Genomic DNA, 18,327 nt, shown 5'->3' with positions numbered 1-18,327 from the left:
AGCCCACACTACTGCTCCCACGAATAATATTAAAGAAAGAAGTAATCCATTGTTTCATGTGCTCAATGAATTGCTGCTCTAATAATAGTTTACGGTCAAAAGAAAATCCCCTTGGCCTTGTAACTGCTACTATGCCTTTATAGAAAGAACTACCGGCCCATGATCAGATGTAATTCTCGGGTATACCTGAATCACAGCTTGGTTTACCAGCAATTGAGGAGTGAAAAAATAATCCAACTGCTCTAGCTTCCAATTGGGAAAAGAAAAAAAAGAGTATCCCGGAGCCACCCCCCTTAAAAAAGCCCAAACATCCACCAACCCATGTGCCATCATTAGTGCCTGCAACGCTTTGAAGACTCGCGGTTTCCTACCACTATATCTCAACTGTTCATTGCATAGGTACTAAATTTATATTAAAATCCCCGCACAGAATCAGTGGTGTGAGCCACGTCGCCAACTCAACATTTAAGAACTCAAAAGTGGTTGCCTCATCTAAATTTGCCCCATAAACTACACAAATCGTAAATATTGTAGGTACAACACATTCTGCAATTGCCCACCTGCCATATCCATCAGTTAGAATTCTACCGGTGTTGCCTATATGTTTTTTGCCCAGAATTGCCACTCCTCTAGCCGTACCAGAATATTTAGTACAGGCTATTAGATTAAATCCCAGCTCTTCAAGCAATTGTCGCTTTGACCATACTCTATGGGTCTCCTGGAGACAAATTATATCGCAGTAGAGAGCTCGTAACTCCTGCGCCAACCGCCGTCTTTTATCCACTGAGTTCAACCCCCTCACATTCAACGTACCTACCCTGATACCCCTACCCGCCATTTAGCTATATCTGGATTCCTTCCACTCGCCCACAGACTACCTGAAAAAACAACACTGACTGCCCAGAATAAACTAATTTCCGTCCTGTACTCATGTTTTATTTTCTTTCCCCCCCCTCCCTTTCCCTCCCCCCGACCCACGCCCCCCTCAATGCCACCCTTCACCTCCCCCCCAAACCCACACCACCCATAATGAGGCTCAAGGACCATGTCCTCAGCGATGTAGAAGTGCTTCCTCCAGTGCCCCCCTGTTTGACTCCCCTACCCCCACCCTCTGTCTCTCTCTCTCCTCGATCCACTTAACAGCCTGACACCAGGCCATGAAAAATAAGACAAATTCCGCTCCCCTCCCTTCATATCACTTCAAAATAAATCATAGACTTCACTAGGCATAACTTCCCATATATCCCCATCACTCGGTGAGCTAAATTCCAAAATTTTCAATGTTTCTTAGAAAACGTACAAAGATTCGCCTGAGTTTTAAGAAATACAGCAAAAACAAACAAAAATCAATAGAAGAAGGAGGAGAAACTATGAGAGAGAGATGACCCCTGTAGCCTAAAAAAAAACAAGAAAAATTGCACTTTCCACCCCGTGCTAAACCCAATGTACATACAACTACCGGTACATGCTCATTTGTTTAACAACATGTCCCTTTAACTTTTTGGACTCGGACTTTTCGGACTCTTGTCCATTTCCTTCAAATAATCCTGTGCAACCGTCCCGGATGTGAAGTATCTAGTTTGGCCTCTGACAATGATCTTTAATTTAGAAGGATTGAGCAAAAAAACCTGGGCCCCTTTTGCTTGAAAAGGTGCGATTAATTTCCAAAGTTGCCAGCGTTCGTGCACCGTTGCAGGGCAAAAATCTGAGTGCACAAAAAACTCACACCCCATGCCACTCCGTCTTTTCTCGGGGCACGCCAGATCATATAGCGCCTCTCGTAGCAGATAGTTATTAAGACAGATTAGGATTGCCCTGGGGTATGAGTTCTGATCTTTTCCACGCTGCCGTGCCATGAATGCAAACCTATGTGCCCTAATCACTTCCGTTTCCCAGTTCCAAGCAGTAAGTTCAGGGAAGGCTTCCTTAAAGAGCTGGATGATAAATTTCCGAGGATCAGCGCCTTCTTTTGCCTCAGCTATACCTAGCACACGCAGGTTGTTACGTCGCGCGCGATTCTCTAAATCCGTGAATTTCCAATCCACGTCTGATTTAGATTTTTGCAGAGTCTCAATGGCTGATTGCTGCTTAACCAGACAGTCCTCCGCTGAGGAAACTCTCTCTTCCACCTCTACCACAAGGGTGGTAACTTCCACACAAGTTTTAACCAAGCGCCGCACTGTATTTTGAAGCTTCCTTACAGCCCCTTGTGTGCGTAAGCCTTCAGCTTTAGTTTCACTGCGATGTGCCATTATACTTTTGTAAATTAAGCCAAGAGTGATTGAGTCCTCCTCAAAATCTTCATCCAAGTTGAACTGAGCTAATGGAGGGCTCTTCTCATGCACTGATGCTTCACACACATCCACCACCTTTCTTACTGTTTCATCGGACAGAGACTGATCAAAATCCTCACCTTCTTCGTCATCCGGTAAATCCCCCCAATCACCTGGGCTGCTGAAGCTATCCTCATCATGTTCCTTGTCTGATGCGGTCGTCAAATCAATCATCGAATAAAACTTGCCATCCGATCCAGCATACTCGGATTCACTGCCTTTCTCGGTTACTGAAGTAGGCACATCAGTGCTTGGCCTTGGCAGTGTACTACTGTCTTCTATTATGGTTACTGCATTCCCACCATTCACTGCCGAGGCTTCCATTGACATATTATAACCGCCTTCTTGGTCAACTAAAGCCAAAGCTGGAAAAGTTTCAGTATAGGCACTCGCAACTTCCTGTGGCAATTCAAGCTGAGCACCAGCAGCTCCTTGAGTTGTATGAGCCTCTCCAATCAGCCCCGCAGCCAGTTTTGCATTTACTCCTTGTTTTTTTATTAAAAATTGCCGGGACAGTCAGTTGCTTTACTAGGGTATCCTGGTTTGAATGCGCTATCTGGCTTTGGTGAATACCCTGTCTCTTTAAGGTCACCGTGTGCCCCTGGTGAATATAACTGTCTTCAGACATCAGAGCGGTTCTAACAACGCTGCCACTATTATTATCACTGGCGTGGATGCCTGATGTAGCATTATCATTATTGTTAGCAGCGCTATGCTGCGCCGTCATCACAGCAGGTTCGGTCACTCCCCCAGCGGGTGTATTCACAGGCGCTCCGCCACGGGTCCTCGCACTACCTCTACCCTTCGGCGCCATTACCTGTAAAGGCTGTCCACACAAAGTCCAAAATCCGGGAAGCAATAACGAAGTGGTAGTGATATCAAAATAACGTGCAGCCTTCCCTGTTATCTGCGGGAGCCTCGGGTCAGGGATTCTCCCCTTTGTTTCTCCGCAATTTTTTTGCCAGAAATCCAAGACGTAGCCGAGGAAAGAGCCGTGGAAACGTAGAGCTCAGCGCGGTCAGAATGGTTCGTGTCGGCACCTCCCTAATCAAAACGTCCCTCAGCTGTAGCCTGTCAAGTCGGCGTGCGGTGTGGGGCTGTGCTGGACCAGACGGAGCTGAACGGACACCGCAAGCACCAGAGTCCTGCAATGGCGTAAAGGCCCCGCTTTGTCCCCCGCTCGGCACAGCACTGCGAGAGCTGCTCCCACGGGTATTTCGGGGGCAAAAGCGCAACTGTAATGGGGGTAGCCGGGAATCAAAAAGAGCGAAGGATAGAGCACCTCACACAGCCACAGATGCGGCTGCCATCTGTCCCCTCATGTGATAAGTCCTGAAGCTAGTTTAGGTGCTCTTCTGTCAGCTGGTCGTAAGTTGGAGGCATGGAGGGAGGGGCAGTCTAAAAGGGGAGGGAGTAGCCTTTTTGGACTATCTGAAGAACCTACCTGTCCGATGTGATGTTTTACCAGTGGTGGAGGTGATGGCTGATCCTGCCACCATCTGGCCACGCATGATCTCGAAGGGCCGGACTAAGAAGGTTTGGAGGCTGCAGGGGGAGTGATGGACAGGCTCAACCTCTGGCCGCCCGACCCATAGGGCTGAAAGGAGTCACACCCACGGGTGCACAGAGGTTGCTGAACTTGCACAGTCTTATGGCTGGCCCGGCTGAAAGGCCCTTCTGTGGCCGCGAAAGGTGGGAAATGCAGACGAGGGACGGGTGGTCACTGAGAGGCCCAAGGACTTGACTGTAGCCCATGAGTCCTTAAAGGGCTCAGGTGCCATGTCTGCCTGGTCTCCGAAGAGATGGGTGCCATCAAAGGGCCCTGTCCATAAGGGAAGCCTGGACATCCCCAGCAAAGCCAGAAGTTCTCAACCAGGTGTCGCGTCGAACAACCATCGTTGATGACTTCACTCTGCCCAGTGAGTCAGTGGTGTCAAGTCCGCAACGAATGGTGAACTCTTCCGCATCTCTTCCGTCTGAAACAGCTTGGGAGGAGAATGGCCTGGGCCTCCTCCGGGACCTGCGGCAACCCTTGTGCAACTGTTTCCCACAAGGATTGGGCGTAATGGCCCAATAGGCATGCAGTGTTCAACGACCGCAAGGCAAGGCTAGCAGAAGAAAATATTTTCTTGCCCAAATTATCCAGCCTCTTGGATTCCCTGTCCAGGGGTGACGAAGGGAACTCGCCTTGTGAGGTAGAGGCTTGGACCAACAAGCTCTCGGGGGTAGGATGAGGAATTTTGGGTTGCCCAGAGCAGGGCGATGGCAGCGAGCGGTTGAACTGTTCACAGGAGCCCCTGTGTTGGGCTTGGACCAGGTTTCCAGAGGACATCAGTCAAGGCTTCATTGAAAGGCAAGAGGGGTTTAAAGGAATAGACACCCACCTGCAGGACAGTCAGCGTTGGTAGGCGCCGATTTGGGTTGCCGGGGACAATAATGGGGCTCGGGCTGGCGCTGCTGGGAGTCCAGGCGTGGGGGTCGGCGTTGGGGAAGGTCACAGTGACACAACTGGCGCTGGTCAAATCCGGGGAGGGTGTGTTGTGCCGAAGCAGCCGGCGCAGAACCCGATGAGTACTCTCTGAGCCTCTGGGACCCGAAGGTGCGCCGGGAGGGTCAGGTCACCCAAATATGAGGCACATGGCATCAGCAGCGTACCCCCCATTAGGGCAGAGGAGTGTTGAATCCCACCCCCCTGCCAGTGAAACAAAAGTGAAAATAAAAATGGTAATAAAATGAATTACAGTTTTATTTTTCACTGCTTGCAATCCGAGCAGTGGTTGGGGGTGGGGAATTGCTGCTATTGCTGCTGACTAGCAGCAGGGGAATGGTGCTTACTCCCCCAGTTTACACTGTGCAAGTAATTTTGACTGGCCGTCAAGCACAGTGTAAACCTCTCTACCTAGATGTCTCAGACAGCTGGGTGGAGAGCTGTCGAGGCATCCCGCTCCAGCCAATTCTGGTGCTGCTCTCATGCTGCTCATCTGCAGCATGAGAGCAGCGTCGGGATTTTCAGGAGAGGGTTGCCTGAGGCTCCACGAAGGGTACTTTCATTGTGTGTTACCCTACTGTCTGCATCTTCAGCTGAGACTCAAGCGCTCCATAATGCTCCACAGTGATCTCTTGACAAGGAGCACAAGCACAATGATGGGTCTACATCCACAATGTAATGTGGGGCCCGAGTGTCCCATATGATATCCCACAAACCTTACTTTACCTTGGGGTGGTGGGAGGTTTGGGGCCCCCTGCGCCCGCCACTGCTCACAGGTTAAGCAACAATTAAAGAATTCAAACTTCCGAGCTGCGGCCTACCTCCGATAACATTTCATATTGACCTCGTCGCCCCAGAGCGATAGTCAGAAGGTCGTACACAACAGTGGCACTCTGCAGACTGATGAGGCGGTCATTCTTGTGCTCTGGGATTCTGCTCAGCACTGCATCTCTGTTCGCCTGGGAAGAGACACACAAAGGGGTCAGTCTGACACCTAATCACATAAACACAGCGCAGAAATAGTTTCATCAAACACAACTGTAACAGGGCCATCATTTCACCCAAACTAATATCCTAAGATGCCTGCAACGGGTTTCAATCCAGTCACAAACCACACATATTTCATTCAGAAAAAAACTGTTATAATCATTTCAGACGAAGCCTGTATGCATATTCCGTATCAAAACTATCATATACAATGTAAATGTTTCATGTTATGATTCATTATGTCCTTTCTTTGTAAACACATTGTAGGACCAATCCAATATCAAAATACTGAATTTTTTGCCTTTCACAGAAAGGCTATATACAACCATTGAGTTGAAAATTATATTAAAACAATATATTTGACACGTAGCTACAACGTGAAATAAAAAGAAGCTCAATATAATAAAAACATTTTGTTCATATGAGCATCCCTTTTAATCAGTACATGGAGGTTTTCATTATAGAACGGTTAGCGCTTTCATCTTCTAAATATGAAAAAAATTAATTTAGAACACAAGGACATAGAAAAAAACGGCTATGCAAATAGTAAATGATCTTACATGAATTTGATTAATCAAAATTTTCCAAATATTGAGGTGAACTATCGTTTCCTTCTTTCTCTCAGTTTCGTTCAAACAAAAAATATAATGCCATACATTTTGTAACCCCTGTAAAACAGAGAACACATTCTTCCAGCTTCCCTCAACTGCCCTAATTGAAAAGTAATCTAGCCGAAAACTACAGAAAAATGTTCGTACTACTTTGTCAATTAGTTGCCAGTTGCCACAAGTATCCTTGCATGGGGGGGGCAGTTGGTTTTCAAATATGCGTCACAGTTATGTAAATTAAAACAACACCGACAACCTACAAAATAGCTCCGCTAATTTAAGGCTTTGAGCAAGGGCTTCTTGGGGGTAGGTTACAGCTAAAATCTGATATTCATCTGTACACCAAGTCTTCACAGAGCATTACTTGCCTTCCATGAAAAATAAAAACAGATTTGAGCAAGTAATGTTGTGTAATGCCTACTAGTAAAGAGGATTGCTTTGATGCTTATAAAGCTAACAGAAACTCTCTACAGTAGCATATACCGTTGAGGAATACAGGTTGACCCTTTTCCGACCAGAAAACTTGCACCGGGGATGCCTAACGCTAAACAAAAAGGATTTTCAAAACTTTAGGTCCATCTGCCTCTCATTGAATATACATCTTATCTATTGGGAACTCAACTTCGCATGACTATAAGGCTGGGAGCGTGGCTTCAAGACTGGCTTAGCTAGAACCTGTAGCGTGATAAATGTTTCAAACCACCAAAGCACGTATCACAACCTACAATAAGATCATGCAAGTCATACATGGCAAAGACTCTGGATCCTCAAAGGTCAAGACGTCAATTGCTGCACAAGTTCATCGTCAACATCTTGCTGCCAAGAAACTATGAACATATTCAAAGCGATGAAGGTGAAGTAGACACCGGACAACGAAGATGGGAGGATAGAAACATCCTGAAGCAGTGATGCCCAAAGCTAGAGACCGAGATGCTCAAAGTATGCCTCATCATGCCTTTGGTTATGAGGAGGTCATCAACAAACCCACAGAGCAAGTCCGTTTTTTTCATTGATAATGAGGAAAAAATACAGGGCCGCTTTGGAGGGAAAGCTAGGGAGCACAGGACAAAGCTTGAAGTGAGCAATTCTTCGCCAGCCCAGCAGTAGGCACCATGTTTTGGGAAGGCAGGAGAATATCCAGTGGACTAATTTGTATTTTCTGCACAACTATGAATTGTTGTATAGCTCAAAATGGCAGCAGCAGAAGACACACTGGAGACTTTTCACAAGGCCAAATCACTAACTCCCGCAGATAGCTTGCGTCTCAGCTACAATGTGGGTCTAGAGCTGGGGGTATTTCAAACTGGGGGGCCGAACCCAGCTGGGGGTATTTCAAACTGGGGGGCCGAACCCTGGTGGGGCGCCAGGCTCCAGCCAAAAGGAGCACTATGCTGATAACAGTGCTTTATTTTAAGCTGAAAAAAATGAGTGGCAGTAAGCCGCTCGGTAATGGGTCATAACTAACATCTTTTGTCATTTATATCCTAGCTGGGAGTACTTGTCAAAAGGAAAGGGACTCCAAATATACTTAAAAATCTCCACTCCCATTTCTAATAATCACACTGTGGATTATCAGCAATACCTGCCTGACTAAAATAGTATGTTTGGCAATCATGCATTGATTGCATTTTTAAAATGGTAACAGAACTTAACTGCAATGTTTAAATAAGTCTAGACATGTTAAACGCTGGCAATTTAATAGGGGACCAATGATTTCTTTTTCCACGTGGTGAGGCGGGTGGAGGAGGAGCAGTTTGGAAACGTTAGAGCAATGATGGGAGAAAATGTCTACTCCAACCACTCCAGTCACTGCTAGAAAACCAGAAAATGGGTCATAGAAGAAAGAACAGAGACTTCCTGATGGCTTAAAAAGACTACTACAAACCAACGCAATCATATAATGAGAAAGAAAACTGAGTAGAAAGACTGTGTCCACTCTACTTTTTTTTTTAACTGCTCAGGTACAGAGCACTGACTCCCACTGCTTCATGACAAGTAACTGTAGTTAAGCTTGCAAGCTGGCGCGGCAGTACAGTGACAGCTGTAGTGACAGCTGTTGTGCCGGGGTTACTGGATGCCAGTTTAGCGTACTGGCATTGGGAGAATGCTCATGACCCCAAGCACATATCTCACAGGGGAGACGCTCACTGCAGAGGTGATGTGCTCAGCCTGTGGCAGACATGGGGGGATGGGGGGGCGTTAGAGAGCTCAGCCGCTCAAGCTTCTCAGAAGGGATGCTAAAATCCGCTCCCCGATGCCCGATGCCCTGTCCATGGTCACCTCTACTGCTACTGACAGGGTTAAAACAGATGTCAAGAGGGAAGAAAGCAACACACACAATCACCCTTGCGTCTTACCATAGACTCACTAATCAGTAGCAGAAGTAACGCTTCTTCCGTGTTTTCCTGAGGGCAGAAAAAGCTGAAAAAGACAAAACCCCAAAAACATTCAGTTAAACGATGATGCGTTACAGCGTGGGCAGATTAGCAAAAGCTTAGTTTGTCAAGTCAAGTCAAATAGGCTTTATTTCGACATAAAAATATCTTAAAAAGCATACATACATATAAAATTCTTTTTGAAGCATTGAAAATAAAAAGTGTAAAAACCCCTTGCCTGATAAAAATCAGCAATTTTTACTATAATTTTTAGGGGGAGAATTATATAAATTACCTAAAAGAGGTATGTTTAAGAAACAGACCAAGGAAATAAAACATGATTAAACAATTTGCCTAAGTCTTTTTGACCGAATCCGCCATGCCCACCCAAGATACTTCGAGGTGGCGCATGCAAAAAAAGTGCGAGTGTCTGAGAGTAATATCCTTAGTGCCACATTGCAATGTCTTGTGCCCAAGGTTAGACACATGGGTTTTAGCCATTTCATCCGTGGAACCTTATAGGCAGGGCACTCGAATAACAAATGAGGGACAGATTCACGACGCTGTGGACAGAAGGGGCACCATGGAGCAGTTTGGTAAGGAATTTTCCAGTGGCATGTGAGTTCCATTACAGGGAGAAGACCTATTCTAAATTTAAAATACAGGGATCTTTCCCATGGGGCTGAGATAATATCCAAATACAATTCTCTAATGGGGACATCTTTGAACTCCACAAAATTTCTAGTCGTTTTGCAAATCGTTGCAGAAGAGTTTCTTTTATTTGCCACCCATGTCCAGTAAAGTTGTTTTAACATTGATTTGGGCGGGGCTGTCTGTTGATGCCATGCTTCTTCCAGCCCCAGATTGGCAAGTAGTGCTTTAATGTCTCTCAGCCATTTTATTTTTGCCCAACCTGTAGATTTGATTATCTCCCGCAGGCCATCCGCATAACTTGAGAGCTCAGGCACTCTCCAGATGCGGGCCCACAGAAGCAAGGGGCGTAACTTTGCTTGGTCTTCAATCGCCCGACAGCCCATGTCCAATTGCAATGGTAGAATGGGGACAGACGGGCCGAGAGACATCAAACTTCTCAAGAAGATGTTCTCAGCTCGAGTAAGCTCTTTCATATTTGACATTCCCCAGAGTTCCGCCCCATAAAGAGCGGCACTTACGCCTCTGGCCGAGTAAATGTCCATTACTGCTGCTATTGGTTTTGTGGAAGCTGCTCTCTGCTCTTTCAGCAGAGCCCCGGTCACTCTTTTCAAACTCAGCAACATTTTGGTCAAATGATAGTCCCATTTCATGGAGTCCACCAGCCGGATACCCAGATAATCGAACGTCTTGGTCCTTTCTAGTGGAACGGACCCCAGTGTTGGAGGAGGGCCAAGTTTTTGCGGAGGGTTCAAAATGAGATACTTTGTTTTATCTGTATTTATACAGAGTCCTCTCTGCTTGCAAAAATCGTCAAAACCAGAGAGAAGCTGCTGAAGGCCCATTGGGGATTTTGACAGAAGTAAAGTATCGTCCGCAAAAAGCAGAGTGGGAATTAAACGGCCTGCCAAGCGGGGTGCATCTGCTGGTATCCTGGTCAAGTAGTCCACCACCCCATTTACATAAAGAGAGAATAGAGTTGGGGCAAGTACGCAACCTTGCCGCACACCTCTATTCACATCTATTCTTGGGGTCTTTTGACCATTCGGCCCCCAGCGTATTTGGGCATAGTTCTTTTCATGGAACCTCATGATCAAATGAAGCAAGTAGGGTGGCATGCCAAGGTCACACAAAACCTTCCATAGGTTGTTTCTGGGAACCAAATCAAAGGCCGTACGAAGGTCGATGAAGGCCAGATATAAGGTACCCTTCCCAATCGTAACGACCTTCCAGTGGATCATGAGCAGCCTTAAAGATTGTTCTATTGTTCCTGTACCAGCTCGGAACCCAGCCTGGAAATCCGAAAGAATCTTATTTTCGTCTGCCCACTGCTGAACTCTGGCTAAAAGGACCTTGCCCGCTACTTTTTGTGAACAATCTATCAGGCTAATCGGCCTGTAGTTTGCTGGGTCGTCTCTTGAGCCTTTCTTGTGCAGGGGGACCACCTCGGCGGCCATCCATGAGTCAGGCAGGGGGGCACCTGCCATAGCCGCGTTTAATACTGATGCGATTAGCATACCCCAATCACCTAAGTCTGCGCGAAGCAGGTCGCCGGGAAGGCCATCGGGACCAGCCGCTTTACGCGGAACAAGAGATTTTATAGCACCTTCCGCTTCTTTCCTAGTGAACAGACTTTCCTCGTAACTCCCATCACTTCGAGAGATCTGTGGTAATGGAAAATCCATCGCTTCTGCTACAGATGCTGTATACAGTTTTGAGAAGTGTGAATACCACAGATCCTCAGTTATATTGCATGTGATGACAGTGTCCAGGGGTCTGTTTTTCTTTCGTATTAAGTCCCAAAAACCTTTTGCATTTTTTCCTACACTGGCGACACGGAGTTCCTGCCAAAATGCATCTTCCCAGTCTCTCCTTGCTGCCTTTAGCTCGAATTTGTAGCTCTTGCGTTTGATGGCTATTAATGATGCGTCTCCGCTTTTTACTGCCAATATTAGTGCTCTCTTTCCAGCGCGACACTCCGTCGAGTACCAGTCAAATTTGCCCTGTCGCTTATCAAGGTTGTTGTTTCCCTTTTTTTTTTTTACCTTGAATAGGTCCCCAATCGACGTCGAGACCTCGCTAAACATTGCTGAGATTTTATTTGGTCTGACAGGCTCATTTTCCAGAAGCTCACAGGCTGCAGTGGTAATAGCTCTAATACATGAAAGTTTTTCTTCATCGATTGCCACTTTGTCCCATTTTAAGCGTCTTAGGCAGTTTGAGGGAACCACCCCTCCCGATGACCTTAGCTCAGGTATATCATGATCTCCACAAGATGGGCCACTCTCCCTCCACCAACATGTTAAGGATAATGAAAGTGCGTTGTGGTCACTATCCAGGGAAGGTAGAACTATCATATCCTTCATGTGGGCCCACAGAAGAAAGTTTAAAAGGATATAATCTATCCTGGATGAGTGACCTACCCTATTATATGTGTGTGCCCCCGCTAGGTCTGAGCGTGTTCTCCCGTTAGTTGCTCTCAGGCCGTGCTCAAGTGTAAGGGAATTTAATTGAATAATTCTGGGGGTCCATCTATTTACAATTGGAAGATCAAGTGACGGGACACCTCTCCTTGAATCTTCGTCATACAAGTCCAAAGATTCATCGGTCAACAGGGGCTCAAATGTACAATTAAAGTCCCCCATGACCATAACTATAGAGTCTCCACGGCACTCCCCTAAGGCTACCTCCAAAGCCAATAGAGTTGGTGACAAAGCTCTCCCTGAAGCCCCGCGTGTGTAAATATTAATAATCTCCAGCTTTTCTGCTTTCCTTGGGCATGTTACAGTAAGGCGCATCAAGTCCGGAGATTTTTGGGGATGGTGGTATACTCTCCAACCTAGAGATATATCTACCCAGACTAAGAGGCCTCCAAATGGGCGACCTCTTCCCGATGCTGGAATACCTGCCGGGACAAAGAAGGTGGCATGACCCACTCTGTGCCTTGGTTCCACACACCACGTTTCTTGGAATGCACAGACTGAGTGGGGCTCGACGAGCGCCACCCAGTCCGGAACATCCAGCTTGTTATTTAAGCCTGCCACATTCCAACTGATGGCTTTCAGGGTAGGACGATACAAAGGCTCAACGCGTCCTGCTTCCCCACCCTGTGTACCCGAAGCTTGTACTCCATCCACGGACTCAATAGTCTCAGTCCGATAGCCTGAGAGAGAGGGAGTAATTGGGTTGGGCGTGGGTTGGGGCACAGAAAAGTTAGACAGGGGTGCCCGCCCAGCTATGCATGGTGCAATAACCCTTAGGAAGGGGGCATTTATTAGCCCTTTGTCACCAAGTCACCAGCCCCAGCCCTGGGATGGGGCTGCTTGGGTAGGTGTCCATGCCCTTGCTCTAACATCCAAGGTTGGGTAATGCGGGAACCATGCGACTCTGCCCCCGTCCTGAGAAAAATTCTTATACCCCATTAAAGGAGGAGGATGATAAAAGTACCCCAGGTCCCTAGTTTGAATGTCGCAGAAGTTATAATGCGACTGCTGACTGCAAATCATACCTGCTGCTCTAGGATCGTTAAAATTGATCAGCACGCAGTCCCCAGTTAAATCCTTACGTCTATTTCCAATCCACCCCACACGGCGAACGAAGGCTATTCTGCCATCGATGTGCCCTGGGAGGGGTCTATTAGCTTTGAGCCAGGAGAGCGTCTTGTGTTTAAGATCAGAGTACAACTCACGAGAACCCTCTTCAAGCTCCGGAACCCCCGTTAGAATTACCACGTACGGCTTACAACCAGGGGGGAGGCTAGCATTTGGAGTGTGCTTTCTTACCCTATCTTTTGGTGTTTTAGCCGAAGATTTAGATACTGTTTTCGCTGGGGGTTTGGGCGCAGCCTGTTTGGCAGGAACGGAAAAAGATGGAGTTATGTTACCATTCAATGTGGTCGGTGTATTTCCTGCTACTTTAGAAATAGGCACTAAGGACTTAGGGTTTGGGGCAAGGTTAACCTTGGGGGCTTTAGGTACCTGAGTACTGGATTTATTCCTTGGGCGACTCAAACTGGGCTCAAGAGTAAGGGTTTGTGGGGCGGGTGTGGTTCCACTATTAAGTTGATATAATTGGGGAGCCTTCCCCGGTACAGGCGTCTTTTGTCGAGATATTAACTCAGGCGGAGCTAAGGTGACAGAGGGAGCTAGGGAGACAGCACCACTCATTAACCCTCCATTTTCTTCAACCTGCGCCTTGGCGTGGAATTTGACCAGTGATTTCACAGCGTAAAAGTTATCCAACATTGACTGCTCAAGAGTAGCTAGTTTGCGTGTGAGACTGTCAATCTTGTCTACGAGAGGCATCACCACAGACTTAATTATGCTCTCAACTTGTGGGAATATGGTGGTATCTAAAGAAGCCAACGGACCTAATGCGTCCTCAGACGCGATGTCTCTAGTGTGGGTCGTAGGGGGTTTAGGGTGTGGGACTTGGTTAGTGCTGGTACCCCCTTTGGTCACAATATGCCTACTTACTTTACTATGCGGCTTTTGGGAGCCCCCCCTACGGGGGCTAGCAGGACGCTTTCTCTTTTGTGCGACTAGTCCTAAAGCTAGTTCCCCTACGGGGGTGCTTTGATGAACAACTACTGTGGAAGTGCTAACTTCACTATGTACAACTGCGAGGGGAGGGTTTGCAGCTTCGTTGGACAACGCAGGGGGGCTAAGAGCTTTGTTGATTTTAGTATCAAGATCCTGATTTTGCTCCCCCGGCGAATAGTCAATTTGGACGAGTGAACTAGAGTGTGTTGGGTCAAGAACAATGCTTGGTGCGGTGGTAGTGACCCTTTCTAGACTTGCCCTAATCCTACTCACTCTCTCATCAATGTTCGAGGAATCTATTATCACCAGTGGAGTTGGAGAAGCATATACAGGGCTGGGGGCTAGGGCAAGGGCGCCCAAGGACGAGCGCTTGTGAGATAAGTCCATGGAATCCCGGGATAATCTTCGTTCTGCCAGGATTATCTCCTTTTCCACTATGGAGACAGCTCGAGTTATGAATTGGTCCATAGTACCTAAGACAACGTCTCCAGCAGCTTTCCTTGTTTTACTTGCTCTAGTGCCTGAAGCCATACTCCAGTTATTTACGTACCCGCTTTATGGAGCCAAGAGATGTGGCCCTGCCCGGCCTCCTCTGGCCCTTGATGGCCTAGGATGGTCCCGCCCTTGTCCCGGGCTTCTCCCGCGTGCTCCCGCACAGCGGGGAAGGGGCAGTCCTTTATGGGGGCGTGAAGCGAGGGATGGGAGGGGCAAGAGGTCTGCAGGTGTGCCGAGGCGCAGGGGCTCCTGGTTAGTTGAGTCCCTGCAGCGGCAGCGCAGGTGTGTAGAGCGCGACCCTGCTCCCTCGAGTCCTTCCTTGGGGCTGTGAGCAAACGTGCTCCCAACAGCCTCACTCTCCAAAACTGCGACGCGGCACCCGCGCAGCGGGTGCGGCTAGCTGTAGCAGAAAGCAGATACAGCTACAACAGACTTGGCAGCAAACTTGGGAAAACGCCGGTAAGCCCTCGGCGTGTGAGTGTCCCGCTGGGATAAAGGGATCTGCTTCCTTTTCACCTTCAGAGCGAGGGATGGGAGGGGTAAGAGGTCTGCAGGTGTGCCGAGGCGCAGGGGCTCCTGGTTAGTTGAGTCCCTGCAGCGGCAGCGCAGGTGTGTAGAGCGCGACCCTGCTCCCTCGAGTCCTTCCTTGGGGCTGTGAGCAAACGTGCTCCCAACAGCCTCACTCTCCAAAACTGCGACGCGGCACCCGCGCAGCGGGTGCGGCTAGCTGTAGCAGAAAGCAGATACAGCTACAACAGACTTGGCAGCAAACTTGGGAAAACGCCGGTAAGCCCTCGGCGTGTGAGTGTCCCGCTGGGATAAAGGGATCTGCTTCCTTTTCACCTTCAGAGCGAGGGATGGGAGGGGCAAGAGGTCTGCAGGTGTGCCGAGGCGCAGGGGCTCCTGGTTAGTTGAGTCCCTGCAGCGGCAGCGCAGGTGTGTAGAGCGCGACCCTGCTCCCTCGAGTCCTTCCTTGGGGCTGTGAGCAAACGTGCTCCCAACAGCCTCACTCTCCAAAACTGCGACGCGGCACCCGCGCAGCGGGTGCGGCTAGCTGTAGCAGAAAGCAGATACAGCTACAACAGACTTGGCAGCAAACTTGGGAAAACGCCGGTAAGCCCTCGGCGTGTGAGAAGCTTAGTTTGTGAGTAGCAAGCAATACTATTTATCATTTCATTTTTTAACAAATCATTGCTCTTTTCGGTTTTGATGTTTTAAGAGGTATGTGATGACGGCCGAAGCATCAAAGATCTCTGGGATCAAGCATGTCTAAAGAAAGGGTAAAGTAGTCTAGCACAGCCACACTGACGTAATCCTCCAAGGCTGTACAACCAGGGCATGAGTCCGGGGTACACACGGATTGCGTCCACCCACTATTTTCACAGGATGGACGCCGTTCACCCTGCCACGAAGTTGGGCCCCACAGAAATATGCTGAACTTGTCCCAGTCTAATTTTCAGACACTGGGGCACGTTTATCAGCTCCTGCATGTTGTCTACTTTCCATTCCCAGCAGCAACGTGCAGGCATCGAGGGGGCTTTTATTCCACCTCCAGCTATGCCAAAGTTAAAGAACTGAAGTTAAGGGGTCATCAGGCCTCCTTTTGATCGAGTATCGGACTGAGGCGGCCTGGAACCTCACACTTAAATACAAATGCAACTGAGAGTAAACAAAAGCACACAGCTTGTTATCTCTTCACAGGCACTTAAGAGATGGATGCTTTTTAATTTGCTTGGTTCCTGTATATGAGTGCATGCACTGTAAGAATGTCAGATGGGTTGGTCTGTCCCAGTATTTACACAAATAACAATTTAAATAGCACTATTTTATTTCTTTTATAGCACTACTCATCCCAATGCAGAGTGTTAGAGCGCTTTACATGACATACACATTATCCATTCAAAATAAATCACGTAAGTGTGCAAATCAATGTACAAGATGTGTTACAGGAGAGTCAGGGTTACAAGGTGTATGAGTCAAATGCCCTTCATAGCTCACTGTGGTCTACTAGAAGGATTACAAGTTATTAACTGCAAGTAACAAAAGGATCTCTGTGTTCAAAGCAGTAATTAACTTACCCATCTACATAAAGTAAAAATCTGTGATCTGCATGTTACATGATGTGCTTTACAGGAGACAACCTTTTTTTTCTAAAACATGTTTTATTGCATTTTCAGTTGGCATATGTTATAACATACACATGTCAGAGCACTATTGCACATTTATGCTCACCACATTGTATAAGATGCACACCATGTGTGCTGCGATAGCAAGAATATCAAACCCGAAGCAGGTAGAAACAAAATAGAGGTTCAACAATCCCCCCCAGAACAGTGGATGATTATGTTTTGCAGGAGACAACTCAATCTTCTATACTACTTTGATTAAAATTTGGGACAACACAAGACACAGATCTCTCCAACAAATGCGTTATGCTCCAAAGTTATCTCACCATTATTATTATTATTATTCCCTGAGATTTCCTGGGCACCTTTGCAGCAGATGACTTAATCCCATAAAATATTTTAAGATGCAGATTTTGCAACCAATTAAGCAGAACAGATCTACTACCATGCTTTTCCTTGTTGCCAATTTCTTTGTGGCATGGTTTAAATTTTTTTTATTAGTTGAGGCCCAGATTTTGCATCCAGATTGCGCCACTTTTTTGGCACAACCCCAACTCCAAATCTCATTTGTTAAATATTATAATGCACTTAAAAGTACTCATGATGCGCCTGATAAACATATGTGTGAGATCTTAGTATCTGATGTCACATCTTGTGATGTCACTTCCAATAAGGTCTCTTCCTGTGATGCCAAGTGGAATGTCACACGCCGTGACGTCATGTGCTGTGATGGTACGCGTCATGATGTCACTTGCATACTGCCTAACTTGGTCAGCCACCCCACTTCTTTTTATAGGACCTATGCCCTGTGTACAACAACTGTTTCTTGGGTAGCACTTTATCCTATTGAATTGCAATTGCATTTATATGACACTTACTATCCCTGATGAGGCGTTGAAGCACTTTATGGAGAGTAGTACGCTAATCTGGAACCCAAGAAAATAAGTTAATCTATTTTTACTGTTGGTCATTGGGTTTTGTCATGTGCTCTCATGAAAATAACATTCCATGCATTTGCTTCCGTTTCATTGTGGTATATTAATAGGAGTTAGGTGTGATCATTAGTGGGGGCCATAACGGATCTTGCAAACAATTGGTCAGATAAATAGCCTGGTGGAGAGTAGGTATTGTTAGGTTGTAAGGACAGCGTTTTTAAGAAGGAGAGGTTGTGATTTATGAAATGAGGTGCGATCAATGTGTAAAAATATCAAAAAAGAGGTTAGGCGGACAGACGAGTGACTCAGAGGAGCCCTTACCCAGAAATAGAATGAGTGCACAGGACTGGAAGTAAGGAGAGGGTCACTCTGAAGAAAGACGGGAGAGGAATAAATTGGATGTTGTAAGTGAAAGTCAATTTTTTAAGCGGGGTTTTAGGAGTATAGCAAATAACTAATTCCAGTGGGTTGTGGAGAGCTTTACATGGAGCTGGGCATTTTACATTGCCAGGTGAGGTTACAGGAGCATGGGCACACTTTTATTAAGCAGAGGACGGGCAGGTTATATCACAGGTACAGTTAGACATTTTACCACACATCATAAATTACAAAATTTAGATAGGTTACCTAATTTACATTGTTTACATATGGATTCCATGAATGGAAGAAATCAGATGGGAGATGTAGTGAAAACAATAGAGTTTTTGTCTTAAGATTAGAAGTGATAGTGGTCAGCCTTGTGGGGTTTGAGTAATTTCAGGTTCGTGGTTAGTGCTGCAGTGGTGCAG

General features: G+C 46.9%; 1 protein-coding gene across 3 annotated transcripts in view; it reads right to left on the bottom strand.

Annotated features, from left to right (window-relative positions):
- TTC7B (tetratricopeptide repeat domain 7B) overlaps positions 1-18,327 on the bottom strand; it is a 1,395,621-nt gene that overhangs the window by 787,871 nt on the left and 589,423 nt on the right. For all 3 annotated transcript variants that reach the window (XM_078660056.1, XM_078660054.1, XM_078660055.1), the window contains exons 8-9: positions 8,774-8,837; positions 5,643-5,780 (exon numbers count right to left, since the gene is read on the bottom strand). In XM_078660056.1, the coding sequence (XP_078516182.1) occupies positions 5,643-5,780; positions 8,774-8,837 (202 nt within the window). The remainder of the gene's footprint in view (positions 1-5,642; positions 5,781-8,773; positions 8,838-18,327) is intronic.

The sequence above is a fragment of the Lissotriton helveticus genome, chromosome 9 (genome assembly GCF_964261635.1).
Source record: "Lissotriton helveticus chromosome 9, aLisHel1.1, whole genome shotgun sequence".
NCBI classification, from domain to species: Eukaryota; Metazoa; Chordata; class Amphibia; order Caudata; family Salamandridae; genus Lissotriton; species Lissotriton helveticus.
The sequence above is the reverse complement of the archived record's forward strand: the minus strand, read 5'-3'. Positions and strand labels throughout refer to the sequence as shown.